Source organism: Echiichthys vipera (assembly GCF_963691815.1).
Source record: "Echiichthys vipera genome assembly, chromosome: X".
NCBI classification, from domain to species: Eukaryota; Metazoa; Chordata; class Actinopteri; order Perciformes; family Trachinidae; genus Echiichthys; species Echiichthys vipera.
This window is the reverse complement of record NC_139825.1, coordinates 43,614,408-43,631,496: the sequence shown is the minus strand read 5'-3', so window position 1 is coordinate 43,631,496 and position 17,089 is coordinate 43,614,408. Positions and strand designations below refer to the sequence as shown.

General features: G+C 43.9%; 1 protein-coding gene across 1 annotated transcript in view; it reads left to right on the top strand.

Annotated features, from left to right (window-relative positions):
* Positions 1–17,089, top strand: part of ip6k1 (inositol hexakisphosphate kinase 1) — a 45,915-nt gene that overhangs the window by 11,787 nt on the left and 17,039 nt on the right. Inside the window, exons 2-4 of the mRNA XM_083939185.1 lie at positions 9,319–9,566; positions 10,332–10,477; positions 10,590–10,716. Coding sequence (XP_083795311.1) covers positions 10,361–10,477; positions 10,590–10,716 — 244 coding nt within the window. The 5' untranslated portion in view covers positions 9,319–9,566; positions 10,332–10,360. The remainder of the gene's footprint in view (positions 1–9,318; positions 9,567–10,331; positions 10,478–10,589; positions 10,717–17,089) is intronic.

Here is a 17,089-nt window from a genome sequence, read left to right as displayed (position 1 = left end):
ATCCTACTGTTGAATAAATGAACCGTAGACCTGTCAATGTGAGTGAAGGCATCAGGCTCGACATAAACATTTATCATTCATTCATTAATTCATCTTCAACCGCTTATCCCGGGGTCGGGGTTGCGGGGGGTGCTGGAGCCGATCCCAGCTGACGTGAGGCGGGGTACATCCTGGACAGGACGCCAGTCTATCACAGGACACATAGAGACGAACAGAGACAGACAACCATTCACACCTACGGGTGATTTAGAGTCATCAATGAACCGAACACCTGCACGTCTTTGGACTGTGTGAGGAAACCGGAGAACCCGGAGAAAACCCACGCAGACACGGGGACAACATGCAAACTCCACACAGAAGGGCCCAGGCCGGGATGCGAACCTGTAACCTTCTTGCTGTGAGGTGACAGTGCTAACCACTACACCACCGTGTAGCCCGACATATACATTTAGCCTTGTTAAAATAAAGGTTACAAATGAACACAGTTATAAATGTACTTTATATTATTTATTAACAAATAACAAAGTGAACATTATCAGCAAAAATACATAACACTTTGCACTGCAAACAGATATTTTAAATGTAATATAAAATAGAGCAGCTGCCTAAAACCCAACAAACAATGGCGTAATTAACTTGCTGTGTATGATATTAATAAAAAATAAATGACTGGTTTGAAATGCTGGATCGGCCTCATTCATCCGATATCCAATCCGGCTAACTGGTCAATAGCGGAGCCGATACCCGATCCACGTATCGGATCTGTGCATCTCTAGGTGTCACGCCCTCTTCGTCCCGCAAGAAGGATTGATTTATAAATCAATTCATGATTAAAACGTTTTTGTGATCCTGCAATGTCCTCAAAGTCTAGGCAGCAATATGCAATTTAGAGATGACCTCTCCTTTCCCTTAAACTACGCTACGAGGCTGCAAATGATGATGTGCTGCAAATCCTAAGTTACCCTCTAAATTTCAAATTCAATGCAACTCACTGCCAAACTACGCACTTCTACACTTAGAAATCCCTGGAAGTCCTTAATTGGCTCTAACCCTGACTTACTGAAGGACAGAAGGATTCACACACACACACACACACACACACACACACACACACACACACACACACACACACACACACACACACACACACACACACACACACACACACACACACACACAGAAATAGCAGCTTAATCAGTCTGTCAGTGTTGTAGAGCTGTAGTGAGCCCGCAGCTTTGTCCCAGTGATGGCTGATGATGTCAGATATGCTCACACAGATCCTCTAAGCTGATTGGCCGGCTACTCGGGTCATTCACCACAACCGGCAGGACAGGACACACGGGGAGATTAAAGATTTGGTTGTTATTTGTTTGTTTGGCCTGCGAACTGCTGCGCTGCCTCCTCCAGTTTCAATCAGATAAACAAAACACCTGATACACAGACGGTGATGCATAGCAGCGATGATGCGAGGGCGGCTGCCGAGCTCAAATTATTTCTTAAGCGAAGTCGTCTGGCGGGTTGTGCTCACACTGGCAGCAGGTGGCAGAGGGGGAAAGTGTGTAGGAGAGCTCTGTTGTTGTCAGACGACATCTTTTTGGCTGCATGGACCGCTGATTTTTCCAAAATCACATCCACACACAATCATCACACCTTTACACGGTAGAAAACCCCACAGCCACAATACACAGTCTAAAACCAACGCCACGCTATGGACCGTTTCTCCCTCTCAGCCATGACGCCTTCTTGTTGCTTAAGTTTACAGCAGTGTATGGTTTAATATAATTGTTTTTAAATGTGCAACTGTCATAAAAAACATGCTGGCATTGATAAAAGGAATTAAAAAGCTCAGAGGCATAAAGTTACGATCCCAATTTGTTACCGGATCTAAACTGGAACCGGTTCTCGATCCCTGATGATGAATTTTAGCACTGAATATTGCGATTTTACCTTTTTCTGTGATATTTTTTCCTCCAGTCTACCGACATATTTCCTGTGTCTATACACCTTAATGAAATCACCGATTGCCAATCCTACATGAACACAAGTATATAATTAAATTACAATGTAGAAACACATTTTTCCCCGTTTGATCGCTCAGCCCCAGGAGAAAGAAGGACTGACGGATGGAAGGAGATAAAAAGAGGGGATGAGAGGTGAGGGGATTTGGGGAAAATGATGAAAGACATGGAGGAGGAGAAGGAGACAGCAGGGGGAGGCAAGTTGTCCTTTACTTTGTCCTCCAGCCGTCTATATCCAGCCCTCTGCATCACACTGCATACAGGACACTGCCTGCTGGAGACGCACACCTGTTGTCCGTGTGCCAGGAATTCACTTGAGACACATATAGATCCACTAACACAGACAAGACCACCGTACAGAGGGGTTACCAAACACCAGCTGTTCACTTAACACCGCGGTACCTACCTCTGTGTGACCAGATTCCTTTTGATCTGAGCCAACAGCCACGCTAACCGCTCCATGAGGCTGTATTTGAGCCACGGCGAGGCTTTGAGCTAAATGCTAACATCAGCACGCTAACATGCTCCCAATGATAATGTTGGCGTGTTGATGTTTAACAAGTATAATGTTTACCATGTTCATCATCTGTCTTTAGTGTGTTAAAGTCTAATTCCGGCGTAAAATCCTCCCATTGTCTTTTTCGGCACTTACATCAAATGAACCATGAAGACAGTTTTTTACCTGTAACATCTATTAACTGAGAAATACGGGATAGTCGCTAACAGCCAGACGTGGCTAACATTGATTAGCTCGGGGCAGCACGGTGAAGGCATTCAAACGTCTTTTTTTAACCACTAATGCTGCTCAAAATGACACCAAACCTCTGCAGCAGCATGAGAAGAGTCCCTACACAGAAAACAACGTAATTAGTGAACAACGTAGTTAGTGAACCCAGAGTTTATTAAAGGAGTGTTTTAAAGACTTACCTACTGGCCCCTGTACCAGCTCCTCTCATAGTAAAGTCCATTCAAGTGGATTACCAATTGATGCTTCGTTTTATGTGTAGGGACTCTCTGGGGACCATGACACAATGGCTGGATTAATACTGTCTATAATAACTATAATTATTACTTGTTTAATTAAAAAATAGTGCGACTTGTTGCTGCTCACGGGGGAAATGTTGGGTCTAACCTTTGTTATGATTAGGCACTATAAATAAAATAAAATTGAACTGTCTGGACAAAATGTCAACGTCCTTGTTTGCAAATGAAGAATTCAAACATAGGTCTGAAAGCATCCAAATGTATAAAATACCGTATTTCCGCACTTTAAGGCGCACGTAAAAACCTTCAAATTTCTCAAAAGCCGACAGTGCGTCCTATAATCCGGTGCTCCTTATATATGGACCAATATTCAGCCACAACAGGTCTCCAACTACGGTGAGCAGCCGCCGACTCTATTTTCCCCCGTAGAAGAAGTAACGCGCGGTGTATGTTGAGATATACGACTGTGCGAAGCGTGCCGTTTCATTTCCATGTGTGTGTTTGTGTAAAGAGCCCAAAATGGCTACTGTTAAGAGACACGCTTACGACGCAGAGTTTACACTCAAGGCCATTAGTCACGCAGCAGAACACGGGAATAGAGCAGCAGCCAGAGAGTTTAACATGAACCAATCAATGGTGCAGAAGTGGAGGAAGCAACAACAGGACCTCCCCTGACTGTTTTGTTGACGTTCCCTTTAGCGCAGCTTCATCTAATGGATGCAGAACGTAACCCCAGCTTTGACTGTAGCGTCTGTTATGTCTGTCTATGCTCCTTATAACGCGGTGCGCCTTATATATGAAGAAAGTTGCAAAATAAGGAGACATTCATTGAAGGTGTGCCTTATAATGTGGTGAGCCTTATAGTGCAGAAAATACGTTAACTACATTTATGTAGAGTTGTACAGATACATCGTTTTCGTAACGTTTCACCTCAACAAACACTTTCCATATTCTTTCTGATTGTGTCTAAAGAAATAATGATTCACACTCTTCTGACACTTTTATTTCATACACTTCAATAATGATAAAACATTCTGTGATAAACATAAAAACATTTTTATTTCTGTGAGATCAACCGTTTAAAACTGAAAGCATTAATTAATGATCTCTTGGCACATCCTGAATATGTGAGTGTTCAGTTGGACCACGTACCTCTCAGACGGTTTATGTGCTCATATTTTGAATAGTTGGATCGGTGAAGTGTGTGTGCGTGTGCGTGTGCGTGAGTGTGTGTGTGTCTCTCGTTAGAGTGCAGTGAAATGTTAGAAGGCATGGATTATCGGGGTGATTTCACTGATCCCAGAAGAAACCACAGATGTGACCTGATGTTTACGGCTAACTTTAGAATTCATTGCTCATGGGAAGTGTGTGTGTGTGTCTGTGCGTGCGTGCGTGTGTTGTCCTGCCTTGAGATAAGACAGTAACAGTGGATTTACACCAAAAGCGGTGGCGGCAATTAAATCCCCCGGAACGCGAATATTGAACCGCTATCTCATTTGTCACATTTCGCAGGTAGCATCCAAGGCGCAGCGATGTCGCTTGAAAAGTTCAAATTTTTCAACTTCAAGGGACACACTGAGGCGATGGACGCCTCATTGCTTCGCTCTTATCACTCGGAAAGCATCGCCCGAAGCGACATCGCGTGCCATCGCATCATATACATTGATTTTGAACGGCAGCTTGACGCTTTTGAGGCCTCCATCGCTTTTGGTGTGAATGCACGATAAGATGTTCAATTTCAAACGCGGCTTAATGTGCGCACCGTGCTGCGAGTCAGTCGTGATCGTTGCCTGTGATGTGGGCCCCAGTGCGAGTGTGTTACTGTTCAGCAGCCACAGTGTAGTTAAAGGCTTTTCTTACCTTGATGACATGTTGGAGGTTTGAGGTTTTCAAGGTTTTCAGAGAGCGTCTGGTTCCTGCAGCTCCTCACTGAAAAAACTCACTTGTAGTACCGAATAAAATGTCTGTGTACTTACCTCAATGATAAAAATCACAATGAAAGCCTTCCAGTGGTGAACAGGTACAGTGACAAAACTTGATACTGGACATCCAAAAGTAGTTGAACTTGTGACTCTGTGTATGACTAAAATTCTCATCATGGTGGTTAAAAACAAGGTTTTGTCACAAAGCAGCACGCCTCTGTTTTGTTGGGAAATGCATCCCCTTTCTTGTGGATAGTAGCCATTCAACATACAGTATTTTCAAACTGTTATTACCTCTCTTTATACATTAGTAGTTTATATTGTCAGTAGCAGAGTACAGTTGCATGTCCACACCAGGGCTTCCTCAAATTATCATTCTATGAGTGATAAATCGGTAAATCAGAATTAGAAATAAAGACCCGTTTATAACCTAAAACATAGTCTACCATTTTGCAAACATGCAACAGACTGTAAAGGCTCATTTATGCTCTACATTAGATACGGATGGGGCCTTCTGTCCGTACATTTTGTCCGTATTTCTGCACATATCCTGCAAGCTTGCGGATTCGTAACGATACAGACCAAGCGTTGGGGCGTTGTCACTGTACATAAAAAGTGCCGTGGATAACAGGAGCGAGCAAGTCATTAAAAACCGTGACATACATCCTGAAATACTGAAAGAGATGTTCTTCGTCAAGTTCTCTCATCTGTAAAACCAATGTGTGGAATTCTCCGTCCACAATGTTGCTGTCTACAACTCTGCCCGCCATTTTGCCGCCTCCTCAACGGTTTTTCAAACTTATTGGAGTAACTTTTGAATCTGAGCGACGCCGTTTAGAGGATGTTTTGCTCAACGTCCATTCCAAAGTAAATGACGCATGAAAGTATGAGGGCAGCGACGATTAGATGGTTGATAACGTACGTCTCTGTTTACGCACAAAATGGGAGCATACGTTAATGAGCCTTAAGAGATCCCACTACATATGCAGGAATAAATGGCTTATTCTAAGGTAACGAAAACCAAAAGATCGACCTACATGAGAAGAGATGACAAAAAAAGTTTGTGTCTGAACTGTTGTTGCATGGAGGCTGTGTTTGGTGTTACTCCATTATTTCGAGCCCACATCATGATCTCATCAGCGAACGTCGTGCCTCGCTTCAGCCTTGACATTGACCAGATCATCCTTTCAGACACACACACACACACACACACACACACACACACACACACACACACACACACACACACTAACACAAGCAGACCGTGACGTCATTAATGGGGCTTCCAATCCTCTTCTTCCTCTTTGTTCCCTTATTTCTTCCTCCTCCTTTCATGTCTTCAGGCAGGCGATGAGTCATTTTGGGGCAGCTTTGAGGTGCATGATGGGATGGGAGGACTGGACAGGAGCTGGTAGATGGGGATTTGAGAAAAGGCGGGGGAGTGGAGGGAAAATCAGGAAAAAAAATTATAGCCAAAAGTATGTGGACACATGATCATTTCACCCTTATGTGATAGGCACAGCCTCTGCTCCTCTCTGATGTTGTGTTCATCAGGTCCGGCTCATATTGGGCGTTACAATTAGGGGCGACTGTGGCTCAGTGGAAGAGTGGGTCGTCCTCCATTTGAGAGATCGGTGGTCGACCCCTGGTCCACATGTTGAAGTGTCCTTGGGCAAGACAATGAACCCCGAATTGCTCCTCGTGCTGCGCATGGTTGTTTAAATGTGGTTTGAATGGTTACATTAGATGGTTTGTAGATGTCCACTGCCATCAGTGTGAATGTCTGTGTGAACGGGTGAATGTGATTGAATAGTGTGAAAGCCCTTGAGTAGTCAGAAGACTAGAAAGGCGCTATATAAGCACAAGTCCATCCATTTACAGTTCATCCTAAAGGTGTTGGATGTGTCGGTCAGTGCTCCGTAGAGCTGCGAAGATCAATCGATCAGTTTTCAACTATTAAATTCATTGGCAACTATTTGGATTATCACATTAATGATGTGTTTCCAGCTTCTTAAATGTGTTTCTTTCCTCCTCTATGACAGTAAACTGAATATATTTGAGTTGTAAAATGAAACAAGACATTTGAGGATGTGAACTCGGGCTTTGGGAAACACCGATCAATGTTTTTCTCCCATTTTCTGACTTTTTACGGACAAAACAACTAATTTAATTAATCGAGAATATAATGAACGGATAAACGGAGAATGAAAACAATTGTTAGTTGCTTTTCCTTTCGGACCTGTCATTGTGCACAGAGGCATTGTGTTATATATATTATTATAAACAGAGAAAGAACCTTCTCCAAACTGTCGCCACAAAGATCTTTATTTCCGTGAAATATCAAGTTTTATCTAAAAAAAAACAACTTTGTCCGTATACTGTACTGTACTGTAGTGTTTCACCAGGATATCTTTGCTTTTAAATATTTTAAATTAGCTTTAATTAGAGACGTCTCTTTGTTAAACTGCATTAAACCAAATTAAATTACCGTTTTTAGGAACCTTTAGTCGGCTAATTGCGATATTTCACCATGACCACCTAATTATCTCTTGCATGCATTTGAATGACTGACCTCAAATAAAAATTTAAATGTTCTCAGAAGTGAATTCACAACAGGCTTTATTAAATTTGTGTGGTGTCTTTATCTATTTGATGTGGTAATTTTAATAATCTGGTGTTGTGCTCACATTGTTATCTTCTGCACTGTCATTGTTTTAAATGCTAATCGTGTATAATTGAGTTTTTTTATTTTAGATGTTACTCAGCAACAGATAGGCTTTGATTTTCTGAATGTGTTCCTGCACGAGAAATGAACATATAGCACACTTAACACCAGTGTGTCAACATGAGGGAAGTCCTCAGAGTCAAGTCATTTAAACGTGCAGTTAAACGGTAACGGTTGTCATGGTGATATATTTAGAAAACATAGTAAGATATCGCAGCTCTTCTCATAGCACTCGCTAACTCTCCTGCTCCACAACACACTGTGAGAAAGGCTACAGGGAAACGCAAAAACCATTAATACAGCCAGACAGAGTTCTCACATATCACTAATAATAATATAACTTTTTTTTCCCCCATTGATTTCATTCTGCTGCCTGTTGTATTTGTGAAAGTGTGTATTGACTGCCTCCTGAATCACAAAGCATCCTTTTCTTTAAGTCAAGTTTAATTATAAAGCGCAATTCAAAGTGCTTCATACAGAACAAACATTTGAAAGAAACATGTAAAATTACATATAAATCAAATATAAAATGACATCTCATCTCATCTTCAGCCTCTTATCCGGGGTCGGGTCTCGGGGGCAGCAGCTTTAGCAGGGGACCCCAAACTTCCCTTTCCCGGGCCACATTAACCAGCTCTAACTGGGGGATCCTGAGGCGTTCCCAGGCCAGTGTGGAGATATAATCTCTCCACCTGGTCCTGGGTCTTCCCCGAGGCCTCCTCCCAGCTGGACGTGCCTGGAACACCTCCCTAGGGAGGCGCCCAGGGTTCATCCTTACTAGATGATCCTGAACCACCTCAACTGGCTCCTTTCAACGCTAAGGAGCAGCGGCTCTACTCCGAGTTCCTCACGGATGCTGAACTTCTCCCCCTCTCTCTAAGGGAGACTCCAGCCCCCCTCCTGAGAAAACACCTTTAGGCCGCTTGTACCCGCGACCTCGTTCTTTCGACATTCAAACAAAATAAATAAAAGATCAAGAGAAGTTAAAAAAACAGTACAAGCAGTTAAAATAAGATAATGAAACGCAGAGAACTCATAGTTGAGGCAGTTTTCTGGAAGTTCGTGTTAAGATTTAACTCTGCAGACACAGAGCAGACCTGTCCCCGACCATCTGAGACGTCTTGAAGGTTCGTAGTTTAGCAGAAGATGTGAAATGTATTGACTTTACTTTTCCTCCATACTTTAATCGCTTAATCCTTTGCATTTAGGAGAGGCTCTCTAAACACAAAGGAGATAAAGGAGTTACAAGCAAAAGTCTTTTCTGACCTTTACAGTGCTGCTGCATCATCGTGTGTGTGTGTGTGTGTGTGTGTGTGTGTGTGTGTGTGTGTGTGTGTGTGTGTGTGTGTGTGTGTGTGTGTGTGTGTGTGTGTGTGTGTGTGTGTGTGTGTGTGTGTGTGTGTGTGTGTGTGTGTGTGTGTGTGTGTGTGTGTGTGTGTGTGTGTGTGTGTGTGTGTGTGTGTGTGTGTGTGTGTGTGTGTGTGTGTGTGTGTGTGTGTGTGTGTGTGTGTGTGTGTGTGTGTGTGTGTGTGTGTGTGTGTGACACAGTGGTGTGGTCAAAGTTGAAGTGCTGAAACCATAGACCTCAGAATCGCAATTGAAACAGCCTCTACTTTAAATACACGTTGAATAATTAGACTTATGGTGATGTCATTTCCTCTCTCCACAGGAAGTGGTGAGCCTGTCTACCTGACACCCTGCTTCTCCTTCTCTCTCCCCAACTCTGCCCCCCCACCCACCGTCCTGATCGGGTCTCTGTGCTGCCGGCGGTGGATTGGAGCACTCTGATTGAAGGCTTTGCGAGGTGGTTTTTCGGTCTGGCGCCGCCTCCCCCCGGGGCCGGCGTGCGCTCCCAGCAGCCTGTGGTGCCCTGCGCCCCCCCGTCCCCGTCACTGCACAACAGAGCCCATGCCCAAGGTAAGACCAGGACCAGGACCACCCCTGATGTGTTACTAAAGAGGAGATCCTGAAGAGTTTTCAGTGTTTAAAGCACCATTTTACAGTGAAACCTTGTTAAAGGGCTTTACTGAATAGTTCTAAGCTTCATTCATTCACATTCACATTTATCGGACGTCCTGTTTCTATCGATTCTTGTCGCTCACTTTGATTCTCAAAGATAAAATAAGGATTCATCTGTATCATACCTCCTCATTTCACTATAAAAACTTAAAATTAGGTGCAGCTGGCTGGAGTGAGTTGCTGAAAGTTTTCATGTAATTTTCAACAAATATCACAAAATAAAACGTTTTCTGTTTAAAAAGTACAAATGTAGGAGCGGTTAAGAGGTTACATCTCCGGTCTGATCTTGAGCGCACAGCTGATAGGTAGGCTTAATGGTCTGTTTACTTTATTTTTTTGGCAGTTTTTCAAGCTTTTATTAGATAGACGGACAGGAAATGGGGTGAGACAGAGAGAGGGGGAGACATGCAGCAAAGGGCCGCAGGTCGGAGTCAAACCAGCAGCCACTGGCGACTGCTCTAACCACTGTTCCACCGGCCGCCCCTTACTCTTTTAAGTAGTAGTTGATATTTCTCAAAGTAAGGTTTGAAAAAAATGAGTTAATTGATTTATAAACTGTCTTATCCAAAGACATTCATCCGTCTGACAACACAAGTACAGATGAATCCTCTCCGTCACAAATCACATCACAAATCCTGTCATGAATCCTTCTCTCCTCTGCAGGAGGAGGCGCGGTGCGTCCGCCAGGAGCCATGTGCCTCCCTCACACCAACAACATGGACAACAAGTTACAGGGGACGGGGCAGGGGGGAGGGGCTGCACTTCGACCACGGGCAGGAGGCGTTCCACTGGAGCCCTTCATACACCAGGTGGGTAGTAATGGCGTGCTCAGTGTTGATGATATGAACCTTTTTTTTTATTTACCTGATATATAAGTTGCCGTGTATGTGTGTGTGTGTGTGTGTGTTTGTGTGCGCGCAGGTGGGGGGTCACACCAGTATGATGCGCTATGATGACCACACGGTGTGTAAGCCTCTGATCAGCAGAGAGCAGCGCTTCTACGAGTCTCTGCCTCCAGAGATGAAGGAGTTCACTCCAGAGTATAAAGGTCAGTCACAACTCTTTGATGTTTAGTGTCACTGTAGCCGTTGATACGGGCTGGACTCCACGTATAAACCTGAACACATCACAGTGTCCTGACTATACAAGACATACTGACCCTGGATTTGTTTGTGTTGTTTTTTTCCATTTGTTTGGTTTGTCGTTCATACTTTTTCCACTCAAGAGTGGCAGAAACTTTCAATTCTGACTCTCACTTTGCACAAAACCCAATCACGACACTTGGTATTAAAGTGTTACATCGACAGGAAATCGTCTGTTGTTGCTGGAACGGTTTGTGTTTCTTTGACTCTCTAGTTGTGGCCAATTCACCGCAGTCACAACAAGATTACAGATGAGTTTACTTTAGATAAATCCATCTAATCCAATTGAGAAATTTGGCCGATACCAATGTCTTGTCGTTGTTGTTTATTCCCTTTCCCACGATCTTTGAAGGGGCACAAATTCAATCACGCAAATGTATGAAACAGCCTTTAATATTTCTGTAGGAGCCACATTTAATTTATTCACAATCATAATCTGTGCGGAGTCTCTATTCTTTTTTGTAAGACACAATGTCAGTCTGCCCCCTCGACAGGTGGTGAGAGGCTATAAGTTGATGGTCATGGCACATGGGGGAGAGAAAGTGGGCGACGGAAGATACCGTCTTTGACCTCAGCCTGAGCCACGGACCTGTGAACGCGTCCGCTGGTGACGCTACAAGGTTATTAAGGACACTGAAACAATTCAGATTTACTTTCATGTTATATTTGTTTTAAGATAAACATCCAAACTACAGTGAACGAAGGACGCGCTCTGGATTTCTTCTCTATGAGACAGGCTGCGCGTCGGACAAACTTCCCCGCTTTCTCATGGTGGTAAAATTAACGGACACTAAAATGGAGTTTAAAGGAAAACCGAATTAAGGACGTGTTTTGCCACTGCATTACGTTAAAGACGAGCTGCGGATTGATACTGGAGAAGTTTTTAAGGAGCATCACGTTTGGAAAGGCAGGAGGAAAGCTGAGCCGACGCATGGTGGAGCAAACAAAGAAACACTCTTGAGGAGGTACGTGCTCTCAAAGCAAACATTATGGCAGGATTATGGTTTGGAAATATTATTTGACACTACCAGAAACTGATTTCCACGTTGGTTCTTGTGTTAATGGACTACGATATTTTGTTTTGTCATCTTATCTACGACGTGCCCAAACTATTTAGAGCGGTGAAGAAGCCGCAGGAAAGCTAAAAGTGGAAAAGGATCGGAAGTGTTTCTGTATATTTTGAAGATTTCTGGATCAGCTGAAGAAAGAACATATTTGTTTTTGAGTGTTTTTTTGGTTTTTTATTCTTTGAGTACAAAAGTCAAGTTCCAACGAATCAGAAATAACTCCTCAAACTGGAGATCCACGACTTGAGAGCATAAATGCAAGTGGGGGTCTTAAGGATGTTAAGAGGTGGCCACTCTGGTCTGCCTCATCCGCCACATCCTCTTCATCTTCTCCATCCCTACGCATGAGTACAGAAGCTGAGAGAGCAGCTTTAATGGCTAAAGCTGCAAAACGACAAGAAAAGCATGCTATTGAGGAGCAGGAGCAAATTATAAAAAAGAGAAGAGAAACATTGGACTTACATACAGAAATAGCAGCTGCTACAGCCAAAATTAATTATTTAAAGGAGGCTGAAGTGTCAGTGCTTAACCCTGTACAGCCTGATGCAGTCCCAGTTCAGAGACCTGTGTTAGGTGCAGAGTCATCAGAAGTCAGAGCTGGTGCATCAGCGACAACAGATGCACATGAAAAGCTTGAGAGTTCGCTTTATGCTTATAAAGATGCTCCAGGAGTCAGGAGCAAAACCAATGCTTGGTTCCAATTCCCCATATTTGATTTAGATGCAGATTACCATCAAAGCTAGTATGTTTATAGAACCAGCAGTAACACAAATCTACAACCACAGCAGACTTCAGGCCACAGTATTTCCCGCAGTCACGCCCCCTGATGCCTCAGTCCAGAGCAGCTCAGAACACACATACACTTATGTCACACGAGCAGGTTTCTGCTACATCCAGCTCTGCACAGGAAGAAAAGATCATCAAGATTTTGGAAAATCAAAACAACTTGACAAGGACTCTTGTGAAACAGCAATCTCTGTCTACATTACCACAAGGAAGCAAAGCTCTCTTTGATGGACACCTTCTGGAGTATAAAACCTTCCACAACAACACAGAGAGTCTGCGGTTCTCTAAAGGTCAAGCTCAAAGACTAGTCAGTGAGTACATGACTCCAAATAGAGGCTACCACAGAGAAAAGGAGTTACTAAAGGACAACTTTGGAAACAAATACAGGATTTTTTGTGCTTACTCAGAGAAGGTTTTGTCCTGTCCCCAAATCAAATCAGAGGATTCAAGAACACTGCAGGGCTACGCCATGATGCTATGGAGGAAATGGAGTACATGGAGGAACTGATCGCAGTATCCAACACGAGGAGCATCGTGCTTGAGTTGCCATACAAGCTTAGAGAGAAGTGGCACAGCGAAGCCTTTGAGCTGCAAGAGGAGCGCAAAGAGAGAGACAGATCTAGACCTTATCAATTATATTGAAAACAAGCTCACATAGCAGCAGACCTGCTCTTTGGTGAACTTCAAGACCAGTCAGCTAGTAGAGTAAAAGCTAGAGCCCCTGTCAAGTCTCATGTCCCAAAGCTGTCTTGCAGTGGTTTTGAAACATGTGTAACCGTTGCCCAAAAAGGAAAAGAGCCAGGACCCTCATGGCTCTTTTGTGAATGCAAACATACTCTACATTTGAGTAAGCACTTCCTAAAGACCCCACATAGTAGCAAGCTCAAATTCTTAAAGGCCAAGGGCATATGTTTTGATTGTCTCGCCACAGGCCACATTAGTAGAGACGTCAAGAGGCGCCTCACCTGCAGTGTGTGGAAGCAAACTCACCCAAGCGCCCTGCACATTGATACCACAAATGGCACAGCCAAAGAGACAGAAAGACTCTCTTGTGTATGCTACCAATTGTGCCAGTTCAGGTTAAAGCGGCAAAAGGCAGACAGATCTTGGAAGTGTATGCTCTCCTGAATCCTGACTCCACTGCAACCTTCTGTTCAAAATTACTCATGTCTCAGCTCAATCTGAAAGGAAGAAAAACACACATTCTGCTGAGCACAATAAATCAGAAAGAACTTGTACCAACCCGTGTTTTATCTGGAATTGAAGTTTCAGCACTGGACAGCGACAACTTCTTACGTCTTCCTTGAAGTCTTCACTCAGAAAGAAATGCCAGTTAACACAAGCAGCATTTCCAATCAAAATGATGTAGCGCAATAGGCGTATTTAAGTAATGTCAGACTTCTCAGTGTCAACGCTAAAGACGAGTTGTTAATTGGAACAAATGCTCCAAAACTATTCGAACCATGGGAGGTGATAAATAGGTATAGGTATATGCCTACTGGGGTGGGATGTAAACGGACCGCTAAGGAATGATGGGGATGGTGGTGCAATGAATGTGAACAGGATATCAGTTGCAAGTCTGGAAAAGCTTCTGACTTCGCAGTACATTCAGGATTTTAACGAGGTTGCATCTGAGGAAAAGACTAAAATGTCAAGAGAAGACAAAGGTTTCCGGTGAGGCTGTCCCGCAAAACGGACATTACAGTTTGAAGCTTCCTTTCAGGAGAACCACTTTCCAGTTTAACAACCCAAAAATAGCTGAGCAGCGCCTGCAGACCCTAAAAGAGAAGATGAACATATATAAGGTTATAATATAATGGTTGATTATTTATCAGTTTTTTGTGTCGTCCCAAGATTGTTGCTTTCAGAGGAGTACGGCCGAGCCAAACTTCACGCATCAGCAGGACGCGTGTGTCGCCAAATCTGTTGCTTTTTATTTTGGCGCCTGTGTTAACAAGTTAGAGCAGCTACACTGCTGCCTGAGCAGGGCGGCTGCGTATCAGCTAGAGAATAGATTTCTCGCCAATTTTATATGCGATCAAAAAGAAACACAGAAATGTTTTTTTGACATTTACGATGACGTCATAACCGCACGTTCACTACAGTCACGGACATGAACAAAATGTAGTTATTTCTACTTCACTCGACACTTTCGGTTTCAATTTTTGTAGACAAAATATCAAACTTATCTTGTAATGAACCTGTGCCTATGAAAAGAAATGAAATAAATCATGTATTATTTACGTCATTATCATAAGCAAAACTCAATGTAGAAAGAAGGGCAGCGGTACAGCAGAACCAGCAGCAACTGCTACTGGTGAGAACTGCAGCAGTTTCAGCAAGGCAGCCGCCACGCACCGCTCATGGTTCAGGTTGGGCTCGGTCGTGAGGGCAACCCCGTAATTCCAACACTGCTCTGAATAATCTTTACTCTTCTGGGTCCGGCAGCGGATGCAGACGGACAGAAGAGAAAGACGGAAGTACGGATGTTTACTGGAAGTGAAGGGGTTTAGCTGCTCTGCTCTTCATCACTAGGCACATACTGTAGCTGTTTCCCCTTGCTTTTGCTGTAGTAACAGACCCAAACACACTCTGACAGCCAGCACGCACACGGACGCACCCCTCATCCTCCCCTACATGTATGTGACCTATTTATCATTTTTGCAAACTATGTAAGAGAGGAAGAGAGGAGACTGACAAAAAGCAGGTCAGGAGATGAAGAGAGATTTTGATGGATGGAGTAGGTGTAACTAATAACATTAGTGATGGCTCTGTTCAATTTAAGTGTGCTTCTAGGTCACGACAGGGAGCCAACCAACAAAAACATGTCAGCCCTGACACTGAAACACTTGAATAGAATCCAGTCTTTATTATAATATGTTATCCCCAAAGCAATTTCAGTCAAAAGCAACTGAAGTTGGTAATTTGTCTGGGAAGACGTTTCACCTCTCATCCAAGAGGCTTCATCAGTTCATGTACGCATCTGACCAGGCTGGGACTGGACCAGGACCAGGACCAGGCTGGGACTGGACCAGGACCAGGCTGGGACTGGACCAGGACCAGGACCAGGCTGGGACTGGACCAGGCTGGGACTGGTCCAACTAACTGGTGTGTAGATCCAGTTATTAAACCTCTCACAAGGCCGATGATGTCACTTGAACCCTTTGTGCTCCAAGTGCCAACGACCATCGTTAGAGTGACAGTTGTTGGTGGAAGTTGGTTTAGACTTTGTTAGTGCTCTATTGAGTCTTAACGACAGTCATTGGAGCCACAGGAGGCCTTTTGTGAACAGTTGTTCTTTGAGGTTAGATTGTTGAATGAAGGGATGAAAGGGCAGCATTGTAAACTGGAGATAAGTGGTGTCTCAGACCCCCTCCTCTGTTTAGCGATGGTTTCTCTACTGTTGCATAGATGGCTTCTTTTATGGGGAAAGAAACCGCAGTGTGACAGAACAGAGTCGCCAAACACAATGCCAGTCAGAACAACAGAATGAAAAACTTGGAAAATGCTCCGTTGGATGTTTATTCTTCAAGATCGCTGATTCGCTCATTTAGCTTTCAATCAAAAAAGGATTCCCCCTCAGACAGCTCATCCAATCATCATGCAGAAGCCGAGTGTCAGGGCCAGCCCACTGTCCCATAGACCCCCAGAGACGCTGAGCGCCCGATGGGCGGGACAAAACCCATCAATTATCCAATGAGAGTCTAGTTTCGCAGCAGTGTTCAACCCGCTCTACGCTTCCCCACTGAAGTCAGTCGAAGCTGAGCGTCCTACTCTGTAAAGCGCTGTGGAGCTGTGGGGATGAATGAGAAGGAAGTTGTCCCGGTTACCTGTGATAAGTAGCTGTGTCTGAACAAAAGATGAAGGGTTTCTAGCGCGTATTTAGTCAATGAAATGTACTCACAGCAGTACAGATTTCACCGCTTTTTTTTTTTGGCGACATTTTAAAGGAAACTGTGCTTCCTGTAGAGCAATCAACACTGGTGTGCTCTCTGTTTTTCTTACAATTGAAAACATTCTACCACGCTTGTTTGCACAGAGTGATTGTCTCTGACTTAATAAGCCTGGCCATGTCTAACTCCCTGTCTAAACATTGAGCATGTCAGATGTTTTATACTGGCGTGTCTCGGACAGAAAAGCTTTAATTCCGGGGGTTCGGGGCTCATGCTCGTCACACGGCAACGCACCCTGAATTGCGTGATTTGTGTCAGTACAATAACCTAATCATCAGCGGGCTGGTTGTGGGTCAGAACCTTACAGGTTGTGAGTTGTGAGTTTGCTCCTAATTGGCTAATTTTAAAACATTTTATAAAGAGCTCCGCTTCTCTGAGCCATGAACTCACCTTGTAAAGTAGGTGAACTGTCAGCTCAAGCTCAGTTGTTTCCGGCGCTTCGTTCCGAATGCAGAGGGGGTGGAGCTACAAGG